The following is a 13,184-nucleotide window of genomic DNA, read 5'->3' on the forward strand; positions in this document are numbered from 1 at the left end:
GAGGGAACACAAGCAAGGGGAGTGGGAGAGGGAGAAACGGGCTTCCTGTCAAGCAGGGAGCCCGATGTGGGGCTCAATCCTAGAGCCCTGGGATCATGACCCGAGCTGAAGGCAGATGCTTAACAACTGAGCCACACAGGTGTCCCTAGACTATAACAGGTCTTAGCAGTCATCATAAGGATGCAACTCCCAAGCCATCCACTGTGACATCTAAATTGAACTTGATGCTCAGTTTCAAGAAAAAGCTGCCAACTTCTGATACCGATGACCCTAGAAATACCAGGGTAACACTCTGAGTATTATATCCAAAACAATTCTCTCCTCCTCTCCTGTCTACAGTGTCCTGTGCCTGAGTAACTGTGCTGTTTATATATTAGAATTTTGTTTCCAAATATTTAATTTCTGGTTCTAGCTCTCTGCTCATGAGTTTCTTTGAGGGACAAATTTTTAAAGACATTGTCTATTTACTATTATTTTTTTCTTTCTACTAAACTGGAGTCCTCAAATCAAGCAGAGACTTTCTTAGGAGGAAGTTGTCCAGCCCGAACCTGAACTCCAGGTGGCACTAAAAGCTTAGCTGTCCTCTCAACCCAGCTTCATGAAGGTTCTGGAGTGGATCACTTAAGAATATTAATATGTTCTGGGGATCCTTTTGTAGTTCATAAGCATGATGATTGGGTGTTCACGCTTTTGTGTGACATGTGCCACCCTTTAAACCTTGTTACGACCTTGGCACATTACCCGTCTGACGTGAAAAAAAAAAAAAAAAAAAAGAATATTAATATGTTCTCCCTCACTCCACTGAATTACTATATACAAACCACCTTTTTCCTAAAATAATTCCTGCTATTAACTGGTACTAAAGTATAAAGAAAAAGAATTGCCCCCTGACAACTTAGGACTGGCGTGATTACATAACCTCTTAGGGTCCGTTTCCTCCAATATAAAAGGGGGGTAGAGGGGACAGAGTCAGGGGTGGGGGAGGCAGTTAATACAAAACGTTATCAGCTAAGATGGTTTCCCAAAACTCACTTTGTCTTTGCCCTACAAGATTCTGTTTGGGGAGGAGGGGTCGTCTGAACTACACGCACCGACGCCAAGTCCCCCATTCTGATACAGAGAGGGGGATGGGAGGAGGGGGGTAGGGGACAGGCAGACCTTTCCCCAAACCCTGACCAAGTAGGGTTTGCTGCATTTGACGGATCCCACAATCGCTGAACAAAGCATCCCCCGGGGAGGAGCCGGGGGCTATCATGGGGGCCATCAGATCCCAACGGAGCCCTGGGATGCCCGTTTCGGGGGCTCTAGGGGAGTACTTTTCACCATCCTCCCCCCCTCCCCCCCGGAGAAAGGGGAGACCAGGCAGATCAGGAAAATACGATCGGAGCTGAGTGTGGACACTCCCAGCCGCGCAGGAGACTCACCCCCGGCAAAAACACCCCGCGCGGCCCCTCCCAGGCCAAGAACCTAGTTCCGTGGCTTCCCAGCAAACCCAGGCCGCGACTGTCCCTCGCATCACCTCAGCGGGAAAATGTGGCTGCGGGCGCTCGCTACGGGCGTTCGAGTTTCGCCAACGCCTAGGACCGACGCCCTCCCCGCGCCGCCGGCGGAGTTTTTAACTCCAGGTCGGACGTGCGCTCGGGAGTTTGGTGCCCGCGCGGCGGAGGCTCTTCCCCGCCCAGGGCAGGCCCGGGCTGCCGCGCGGCGTGCCCCGTCGGCGGCTCCCGCGCTCCAGCCACCCGCCGCGCCGCAGCCACGCGCCGCGTCCTCTGTCCCTTCGCGGAGCGGACTTGGCCGACGCAGCGGCCCCGCACACAGAAGCTGGCGGAGAGCGGGCCGTCGCGTACACCCCTTTCCGGGCCGGTCCGCCTCTCACTTAGCCGTACGTTTGGGGAGTAACAGGTCTCCCCATCAGATGCTAAGACAAAAGTCGCCTGGAGACCTGGGTGCCCGGCAGCCTCCGGAAGCGCGCGCGGGGGAAGGGGCGCGGGGCTGCACCGCTCCGCGGCTCTCCCGGCTCCCCGCGGCCCTCCCGCGTGTTTCCGGTCCGGGTGGCGCTCTGGGGACGCTGCGGTCGGGCCCCTCCGCGGCACCAGCCCCCGAGCCCGCGAGGCTGACCCGTGCGGTATCTGCGACAGCGGCCAAACGTGCCGAGACCCCCGGCCCGGGGGACGCGCACTACGGTGCACAGCGAGAAGAAACTAGTTCCGGAGACCGGCTTTCTCCACAGCACTCGGCCGCGGCACTGCCCAGCTGGGAGGGGGCGGCGCGTCGTCCCGGGGGAGGGGACAGTCGCGCGGACCCAGCGGAACGCGCGGCGGAAGGGGGCGCAGCGGCCCGGGGTCCGCTGAGCAGCCCGGGCGGGAGCCGCGGCGCGCACTCACCTCGCGGCGGGGCGGCCTCGGCATCGCGCTCCGGGGAGCCACCGGGGGCCAGCAGTGCGGCGCTCAACACCGACGCGGCCAGCAGCAGCGCGGCCAGCGCCGGGCCCGCGCCCCGCGCCCAGCTCATGCCGCCCGCCGCCACCTCCGACGCCGCTCCTCCGCCGCCGCCGCCGCCGCGCTCCCGGGTCCTGCGCTTCTCCACGGCGCACGGCCGCGCGCCCGTCATCGCCTCCCTCCCGGCCGCCGTCACCGCCGCCGCCGCCTGACTCACCCGCGGGGGCGGGGCGGGGCGAAGCGGGAGCCGGGGGGCGGGGCGCTCAGGGGGCCCGGCCCGGAGTCGAAAGGAGCAGCGAGCGCAGTGAGAAGCCAAGAGTCTCTCCCCGCGCGCCGGGCACTTTGTCCCGCGGACACAGGCCGCCTGCAGGCCACGAGCCCCGGCTCTCCAGTCTCTGGCCACTCCCCTGAGCAACTTTCTGCCCCAGCGCCGGGTACAAACGGGCGTTAGTGTCCTCTGCCCCCGGTTCTGGAAATGCCTTGGTAAGCAAGACAGCCAGAGCCCCAGCTCCCAGGGAATTCACCCTCCAGAGGCAGAGATGCGCCTCCAAAGCCACCGTGAGGTGCCCCCACCCTGAAGCTCTGTGTCGGTGCAGTTAGAGGAGCTCGGGCACGCTGACGCCGCAGGTGCTCTCCTGTGCACCCGCGAAACTGTCACACGTTTGAGACACGTTCGGTAATGCTTGTAGCACAGTGCGTGGGAATTTCAGAAACCTGCGAACACTCTAAACGTCTGTCAGTGGAGAAAATGGGTAAACTGCGGTATAATATACAGCTGTAGAAATGATCTCGAGTTACGGGTATCAACATGGATGAGGCACAAAAATAAAGCTGAGGGCAAAATGCAAGTTGCACAAATACCTTTGGAATAACTTACATGTAAAGTGTAGAGCCAAGAAAAACAATACTATATGTTGTTTAGATATATATGCACATGTAATGAAAGTATAGAGACCTATGAAAAGATAAACACTCAATTCAAGGAATGGTTGGGAGTAGGGAGGGAGCAAAATGTCATTACCCTGGGCTTGGGCTGGCAATGTTTCGTAGCTTAACTACGGTGATAGGCATATGGGTGATCCCTGTATTACTTTATTTTAAAGATTTTGTTTATTTGTCAGAGAGAGATCACAGGCAGGGGGAGCAGGAGGGAGAGGGAGCAAGGAGCCCCATGCTGTGATTCATCCCACGACCCTGGGATCATGACCTGAGCCAAAGGCAGACGCTTAACTGACTGAGCCACCCAGGTGCTTCCCCCATATTATTTGTCATACTTCTCTGTATGTTTGAATTACCTGACAATTTTTTAAAGCGATAGCACAGTATGATGAGTGCTGAGTTGGTAGAAGAACAAGATGCTAAGATAGCATTTGACAGAAGCACGCAAGCTAGTCTGGGAAGAATCCCAGGAAGAATGACATTTAAACCAAGTTTGAGGGATGTTGGCCAGGGCAAAGGAGGAAGTGCTCCTAACAGAAAGAACAGCCCTTGCACAGGCTCCAAAAGCAGAAACCCAGTGTTAACTGAAGCAGAATTCTCCGACAGAGCTAGTCAACAGAATGAGGTTTATGCAGGTGCTTGGGTGGGTTAGTGGGTTAAGCATCTGCTTTTGGCTCAGGTTGTGATCCCAGGGTCTGGGGATCGAGTCCCACATCAGGCTCCCGTGCTCAGCCTGCTTCTCCCTCTGCCCCTGCCCCTTTCCCTTCCCCAGTTGTTTCATCTCTTTCCGTCTCTCCCTTGCAAAAATAAATAAAATTTTTTTAAAAAAGTAATTGAGTTTGGGCTTCTTCCTAAGGACCATAGCAAGCTGTTGATGAGTTGTAAGGTGGAGAATAACTTTCAGGAAAATGATGGTCATGGACTGTCTCACAGTGGTCGTCACATTATTTTTCTCAGAGAAAACAAGCCTCTATGCCTGAATGTCAGAAAAAGTTCAGTTACTCCCTCTTTCTTCTTTGCCCCACGGTTCAGAATCTTAAGACTCAAGGAACAGTGGTGTCTAGGCCATCTGGCAAGTCCACTGCCACCAAGTTGTCTACTGTCCAGCAGCTGCTTCTGGTCCCCACAAAACCAGAATGGGCTACAGGGACCACTGGGCAGATGTAGCCCTTTCCCTTCTCTCCTTGAGGACAGCTCTTTCAGCTTTGTCCCCATGGCCAGGAGAGCCTGGAGTTCCTGTTTTAGAGCAGTGCTTGGCTGTCTACCTAGAGTGCCCTTCCACCAGATACCTGCTGGCTCCCTCCCTCACTTCACTCAGGTCTCAGCTCAACTATTAGCTTTTCAAGGAGGCTTTCCCCATTACCCTTATCTAAAGCTAAAACATCCTCTATCCCTGTGCCTCACTGTATCTGCTTTGTTTTCTTCCTTGTATTCATTTCCACCTGACATTATAGTATGTATTTGTTTATCGTTTCTCTGGCACTAGAGTGTAAGCTCCATGAAGGCAAATAGTTTGTCCTGAGGACAAGAACCTCCTCTGTTAGGCTATGCTGCACTAATGAACAACCCCCAAATCTCTTAGCTTATCTCAACAGTTTACTTCTTGCTCACAGCTATACCCAAAGCTTCATTGCAACAGGAGCTTCTACCACTCTTGCAGCAGTGGAGGGATAATGTAGCAAACCTCACACTGGCTCTTAAAGCTCCTTCCCTAAAGAGATGCCTGTGACTTGAATTCACATTTTACCATCCAAATCAAGTCACATGGCTGCATGCAATGAACATGTGCGGGCGGGGGAGGGACCACTAAAGGAAATTCAATACCCATTCAACCCTCAGCTATTAGAAGGGAATAGAATAGAAGGGAATTTCTTCAATGTGATAAAGAGCATCTATGAAAACCTTAGCGCTAACATGACATATGGAGGACTGAATGCTTTCCTCCTAGGATCAGGAACAAGGCAAGATTATCTGTCCTCGCCATTTCTACTAAACATTGTTCTGGAGGTCCAGATCAGTGCAAAAAGGCAAGAAAAAGAAATTAAAAGCTTACACATTGTATTTATTCAGAGATGGTATGATTGAATATGTAGAAAATCTCAAGGAATCTACCCAAAAAAAGCTACTAGAAATACAAAGTGAATTTAGCAAGGTCACAGAACTCAAAGTCAATATACAGAACTCTACTTTTATATTCCAGACATAAACAATTGGAACTTGACATTTTTAAATAGCATTTACAAACGAGTTTTTTAAATGAACACATAGCAGCAAATTTAATAAAACTTAAGATTTGAACATAGAAAACTATAAAACATTGATGAGGAAGTTAAAGAAGACCTAACTAGTTGGAGAGAAATACCATCTTCATATATTAAAAGAATCATTGCTGTTAAGATGCCAATTCCCTCCAAATCAATCAATCCCAATCAAAATTCCAGCAGGTTATTTTGGTTTGTTTTTTGGGGTTTTTTTTGCACATGTGAAGAAATTGAGAAATGATTCCAAGATGTATATGGAAATGCCAAGGGCCTAGAATAGCCAAAACCATTCTGAAAAAGAAAAGTTACAAGAATTGCATTATCTGGTTTCAAGATTAATTATAAAGCTATAGTAATCAAGATAGTGTTTTGGGGACAACTGGGTGGCTCAGCTGGTTAAGCATCTGCCTTCAGCTCAGGTCATGATCCCAGGGTCCTGTGATCAAGCCCCACATTAGGCTCCTTGCTCAGCTGGAGGCCTGCTTCTCCCTCTCCCTCTGTCATGCCCCTGCTTGTGACAAATAAATAAAATCTTAAAAAAAAAAAGATAGTGTGTCTTTGATGTAAAGATAATACAGATCAGTGGAATAGCATAGCAAGCCTAGATATAAACACACACAACTGGGTTTTCACCACATTTCCAAAAGAATTTAATAGGGGAAAGGATATTCTTTTCAACAAATGATGCTACAATTAAATGATTCACTGTGATCCTTACCTCATACCACACACCAAAACAAAACAAAACAAGAAAACAACAACCCACAAACGAAACAAACAAAAAAACAGATTAAAGACCTAAAAGCTTAAACTATAAAACTTCTGGAAGAAAATATAGGAGAAAATACTTATGACCAGGCGCCTGGGTGGCTCAGTGGGTTGGGCCTCTGCCTTCGGATCAGGTCATGATCTCAGGGTCCTGAAATCGAGTCCCGCATCGGGCTCTCTGCTTGGCAGGGAGCCTGTTTCCTCCTCTCTCTCTCTGCCTACTTATGATCTCCCTCTGTCAAATAAATAAATAAAATCTTTTTAAAAAAATACTTATGACCATGGATTAGGCAAAGATTTCTTTTTTCCTTTCTTTTTTCCCCCATCTGTATAGCATTTATTAAAAGAACAACCAGTTAGGTACTGGGTGAAAGATTTCTTAAATAGTACATAAACCTTTTTTCTTTTTAAATTAAATACCCTAAAAAATAAAAAACTAAAGACACTGTTAAGAAAAAGAAAAGAAGGAGCACCTGGGTGGCTCAGTTTGTTAAGCATCTGCCTTCAGCTCAGGTTATGATCCCAGGGTCCTGGGACTGAGTCCTGCATCTGGCTCCCTGCTCAGGAAGGAGTCTGCATCTCCTTCTCCCTCAGCTCCTCAACCCTTCCCCACTTGTGCAGATGCTCTCTCTCTGTCTGTCTCAAATAAATAAATAAAATCTTTTAAAAAAGAAAAGGAAACCCACTGACTGTGTGAGAAAAGATTTGGAAAACATATTTAATAAGAGGATCTTAATTCCAGAATATGAAATGAACATTTACAATTCAGAAATAAGCAAATAACTCTTTAAAAATGCACAAAGGGGCACCTAGGTAGTTTCATCAATTTAGCGTCTGCCTTCAGCTCAGGTCATGATCTTAGGGTCGAGGGATCCAGTCCCACATCAGGCCTCAGGTCCAGCTCCCTGCTCAGTAGGAGCCCGCTTCTCCCTCTGTACCCCTTTCCCAACTCCTGCTTTCTCTCTCTCAAGTAAATAAATAAAATTTTGAAGAAAAATCCTTTAAAAAGAAAGGTATATACTATATTGCCTGTTTGCATTTATATGAAACTCTGGAAAAGAAATTCTAATTTTTCTAGGAAGAAAGCAGGGTTCTGTCCTGGAGCCAGCAGTGGGGGAAGGACTGAACATGATGGGACACATAGGAAATTCCAAGAGATAGAAATGTTTTGTGTTTCATCTATAGGGGAGGTGACATGAGTACATAAATATATCCAAACTCATTAAGGGATGCTTGGGTGGCTCAGTCAGGGTTATTACTCTGCCTTTGGCTCAGGTCATGTTCCCAGAATCCTGGGATTGAGTCCTGAGTTGGGAGCCCTGCTCAGTAGGGTATCTGCTTCTCCCAGTAGATGGTTTCACATTTCTGGGTTCCAAAACTACAAAGTTGTGTAATCAGGGGCGTCTGGGTGGCTCAGTAGGTTAAAGTCTCTGCCTTCAGCTCAGGTCATGATCCCAGGGTCCTGGGATCGAGCAGGGAGCCTGCTTCCTTCTCTTTCTCTGCCTGCTTTTCTGCCTACTTGTGATCTCGGTCTGTCAAATAAATAAATAAAATCTTAAAAAAAAAAAAGGCTGTGTAATCAAAACAGCATGGTATTGGCATAAAGACAGAGATATAGACCAATCCAATGGGATAGAAAGCCCAGAATCAACTTACATATATACTCAAATAATTTTCAACATGGGAAAAAACAATGTTTTCAGCAAATGATGTTGGGGAAATTGGATATCTACATGCAAAAAACAAAACCAGAAGTTGGATCCTTTCTTACACTGTGTACAAAAGTTAACTCAAAATGGATCCAAGACCTAAACATAAGAGCTGAAACTATAAAATTCTTAGAAGAAAGTATATGGGAATAGCTTTATGACATTAAGTTTAGCAGTCAGTTCCAAGGTATGACACCAAGAACAAAGGCAACAAAAGAAATGATAAATTGGACTTCATCAAAATTAAAAACCTTTTTGCATCAAGGGACATGATCAGTAGTGAAAAGGCAACCACAGAATGGGAGAAAATATTTGCACATCATATGTCTGATAAGGGATTGATGTCCAGTATATATAAAGAACTCGTACAACTCAACAACAACAAAACAAGCAATCCAATTTTTAAATGGGCTAAAAACTTGAATAGGCATTTCTCCAAAGAAGATACAAATGGCCAATAAGTACATGAAAAGACGTTCAACATCACTAATCATTAGGGAAATGCAAATGCAAACCACGAGATACCACTTCATACACATTATGGTAGCTAACAAAACAAACAACATAAGGCCCATGAGGAGTGTCTGGGTGGTTCAGTGGCTAAGCTTCTGCCTTTGGCTTGGGTCATGATCTCAGGGTCCTAGGATCGAGCCCCACATCTGGTTCTATGCTCGGTGGGGAACCTGCTTTCGCCTCTCTCTCTGCCTGCTGCTCTGCCTACTTGTGATCTCTCTCTCTGTGTCAAATAAATAAATAAAATCATTAAAAGAAAAAAAAAGGGCCAGGAAATAACAAGTGTCGATGTAGATGTGGAGAAATTGGAATCCTTGTGCATAATGCTGCTGGGAATGTAAGATGGAATCACTCTATGGAATATGTTCCTAAACATAGAATTACCATATGACCCAGAATTCCACTTTTGGGTAAATAACCCCAAAAAATTAAAGCAGGGAATCAAAACAAATATCTGTACACTTGTGTTTATAATAGCGTTATGTTGGTGCAGGGACTCATGGGGGTGGAGAGGGGGTTGATGAGTTGATGTTTGTCGAGTACAGAGTTTCAGTTGAGGAAGATGAAATCAGGTTCTGAAGGTGGATGGTGGTGATGCCTGAACAACAATGTGAGTATATTTAATGCTACAAAACTACACATTTAAAAATGGTTAAAATGATACATTTTTTGTACATTTTACTACAAAAAGGAAGGGGTGAACCATCCTGGAAGAAAACTATTTCTATTTTACATTTAAGAAATGACGGGACGCCTGGGTGGCTCAGTTGGTTAAGCAGCTGCCTTTGGCTCAGGTCATGATCCCAGCGTCCTGGTGAAAGACCCTTCCCCCAGTTAACTAATTAACTGCTCTTTTGCCTTTCTGTAACCGCTTGGCTTTTAGGGGGTGATACTGGTCTCCTGTTTGAACAAGATACCTTCTGCTAATAGCATAGGCATAGGCAGAGGCAGGGGGCGCATAGTCACGTAGGCAGGGGGCCGCATAGTCACTTAGGCAGGATGCTTCTCTGCTGAGTAATAAGGTCCAACTCCCCCTCCTCATTCCCCCTTCCCGCCTTTTTCTTCGCGCGCGGGGGTCCTCCAAAGCCAATCCGCAAACACCAAGTATGCCTTTTTCAAATGTTCAAGTTGTCAGCCAATCAGCTCTGCCCCATCCAAAACTTGTTTGTATCTGTCTATAAAAATCCTGCACCACCCCAGCCTGGTGTGCTCAGCTAGCAGGAGCTGCTGACCACCCGCAGGCGCCGGCGCTACAATAAAGAACCTCTTGCTGATTGCATCCTGTGGCAGTGTTGAATTCTTGGGTAAGGGGATCCGCGGGTCTTACACTGGGATCGAGTCCCCCATCAAGCTCCTTGCCTCACAGGGAGCCTGTTTCTCCCTCTGACTCTGCCTGCCACTCTGTCTGCCTGTGCTCGCTCTCACTCGCTCTCTCTCTGACAAATAAATAAACAAAATCTTAAAAAAAAAAAAGAAAAGAAATGAAGGTCTGGGGGCAGCTGGGTGGATCAGTGGGTTACAGCCTCTGCCTTCGGCTCAGGTCATAATCCCCAAGTCCTGGGATTGAGGCCCCACATCAGGCTCTCTGCTCCGCGGGGAGCCTGCTTCCTCCTCTCTCTCTGCCTACCTCTCTGCCTACTTGTGATCTCTGTCTGTCAAATAAATAAATAAAATCTTAAAAAAAAAAAAAAAAGAAAGAAAGAAAAGAAATGAGGATCTGGAGACACGTGTGTGGTTCAGTCAGTGAAGCGTCTGCCTCCTGCTTAGGTCATGATCCTGGGGTTCTGGGACCAAGTGCCACATCTGGCTCCCTGTTCAACAAGGAGTCTGATTTTTCCTCTCCCCCCCCCACACATGTGCTTGCGTTCACGCACTCTCTCTCTTCCCCTCTCTGAAGTAAATAAATAAAATCTTAAAAAAAAAAAAAAAGTGAAGAAAGAACTGAGAGGATCCGTGAGACAATTTCCACAGTTAAGGACATTAAAATTGCAAGTTTCAGAAACCAAATATAAAAATATATTAAATAAAGCCCAAATCTAAAAAATATATTAAATTTATATTAAATAATTAAATATATTAAAATATATTTTAAAATATATTAAATAAAAATATATTAAATAATAAAATATATTAAACAAAATATAAATAAATAATATATTAAATAAAAATATATCAAATAATAAAAATATATTAAATAATTTAATTAAATAAATTAAATTTTTAAAATATATTAAATAAAACTCCAAAAAGGCCACAGTAAGATGCCCACACCATACCCATTAGGTTGGCTATAATAAAAAAGTCAGCTAACGTAGAGAAATCTGAACTTCCACATGTTGCTGAAGGGAATGTAAAATGGTATAGCTTCTTTGGAAAATGGTCTGTTTAACGGCAGTTCCTCAGATGATTAAACGTAGAATTACCATATGACCTAGTAATTCCACTCCTGGGCATATGGCAAGAGAAATAAAAAGGGGGCACCTGGGTGACTCAGTTGGTTAAGTGGCTGCCTTTGGCTCAGTTCATGATTCCATGGTCTTCGAATTGAGCCCCACGTCGGGGTCCCTGCTCAGAAAGCCTGCTTCTCCCTCTCCCTCTGCCTGGCTCTCTGCCTACTTGTGCTCTCTCTATCTATCGAATAAATAAATAAAATATTTTTTTAAAAAATAAATAAAAACAGGATTTGAACACAAATGCTTTACCACCATTATTTATAATAGCCCAAAGTGGAAACAACCCAAATGTCTATCAGTGGATTAAGGATAAACAAAATGGGTTCTATCCATGCAATACACTATCACTTGACCATAGAAAAGAATGAAATAATGATACATACAACAACTTGGATAAACCTTGAAAACATGCTGAGTGAAAAAAAAACATGCTGAGTAAAACAAGCCAGACACACAAGTCCACATAGTATATGATTCCAGTTGTATAAAGTCCAGAATAAAGAAACTCATAAACATGGAAAATCAATTAGTGGTCGCTAAAGGGTAGAGGTTGGGAGGAATGGGAGGATAGGGGACTACAGATAATGAGTGCGGGGTTTCTTTTTGAGGTGATGAAAATGTTCCGATTCTTTTTCAGCTTTGAGGGAAACTGACAAATAATGAAAATAAAAGTGTATATGTTTGAATTGCACAACATGATGACTGGACATAAGTATACCTTGTGAAGTGATATAAACAGGTTAATTAATACATTCATCACCTTATATATGTACCCTTTATTCCCCCTTCATAGTGCCAACATTTAAGGTCTACTCCCTTATAAAGCTTCAAGTATGGGGCGCCTGGGTGGCTCAGTCAGTTAAGTGTCTGACTTAGGCTCAGGTCGTGGTCCCAGGGTTCTGGGATCGAGTCCCACATTGGGCTCCCTGCTCAGTGGGGAGCCTGCTTCTCCCTCTACCCCTCCCCGCTGCTTGTGCTCTCTCTCTCACTTTCAAATAAATAAATAATTCTTTTTTAAAAGCTTCAAGTACACCACATAGTACTAATTATAGTCATCATGCCATATACCCCATCCCCAGGGCTTACTCATCTTGGACCTGAAGTCTTGTACCCTTTGACTAACATCTTCCATCTCCTCCCACGTCAACCCCAACCACATACAAATGAGATCATGCAGTATTCGTTGTTCTCTGCTGGCTGATTTCACTTGGCATAATGTCCTCTAGTTTCATCCCTGTTGTTGCTGATGGTAGGATTTCCTTCTTCTCACAGGTTGAATAATGTTACATTAAATATAATATACATATATTACATATAATTTGTTACAGCTATACTTATATATAGTCCTGTATGGTCATACATATATAAATATACACACATACACATATCTTTTTTAACCATTAATCTGTCCATGGATGGGCATCTAGATTGTTTCCATATCTTGGCTACTGTGAGTAACATTGCAGTAAACATGGGAGTACAGGTATCTCTTTGAGATACTGTTTTTGTTTCCTTCAGCTATAAACCCAGAAGTGGGATCCCTGGGTCATACAGTATTTCTGTCTTGATTTTATTTATTTTATTTGTTTGTTTGTTTGTTTAATTGAGAGAGAGAGAGCGCAGGGGTGGGGAGGGGCAGAAGGAAAAATCTTTAGCAGGCTCTATGCTCAGGGCAGGAACAAACATGGGGCTCAATCCATGACCCTGAGCTCCGCACCTGAGCAGAAATCAAGAGTCTGACACTTAACTGACTGAGCCACCCAGGCGCCCCTCTATTTTTAATTTTCTGAAGAATCCATGTACTGTTTTCCATAGTGGCTGCACCAATTTACATTCCCACCAACAGTGTACAAGAGTCCCCTTTCTTCCACATCCTCGCCAACACATTTTATTTATTTCTACTGTCTGTTTTATAAAAACCATCCTAACAGTATAAAGTGATAATCTCATTGTGGTCTTGATTTGCATTTCCCTGATGATGAGTGATGTTAAGCACCTTTTTATGTAGCTATTGGTTGTTTTTTAAGTCTTCTTTGGAGAAATGTCTATTCAAGTCCTATGCCCATTTAAAAATCTGATTAATTTTTTGTTCATATATTTTGG

At 45.5% G+C, this 13,184-nt stretch overlaps 1 protein-coding gene and 1 non-coding gene across 2 annotated transcripts in view; one reads left to right on the plus strand and one right to left on the minus strand.

The window, feature by feature from the left end:
• The window catches only part of HGSNAT (heparan-alpha-glucosaminide N-acetyltransferase), a 69,694-nt gene that overhangs the window by 50,776 nt on the left and 5,734 nt on the right, over nt 1-13,184 (minus strand). The window contains exon 3 of the mRNA XM_044225998.1: nt 2,385-2,917. Coding sequence (XP_044081933.1) covers nt 2,385-2,917 — 533 coding nt within the window. The remainder of the gene's footprint in view (nt 1-2,384; nt 2,918-13,184) is intronic.
• Nucleotides 647-751, plus strand: LOC122890824. Its single transcript, XR_006381243.1, has one exon. It is a non-coding gene; the product is annotated as a small nucleolar RNA U13 (small nucleolar RNA).

The sequence above is a fragment of the Neovison vison genome, chromosome 11 (assembly GCF_020171115.1).
Source record: "Neovison vison isolate M4711 chromosome 11, ASM_NN_V1, whole genome shotgun sequence".
NCBI classification, from domain to species: Eukaryota; Metazoa; Chordata; class Mammalia; order Carnivora; family Mustelidae; genus Neogale; species Neogale vison.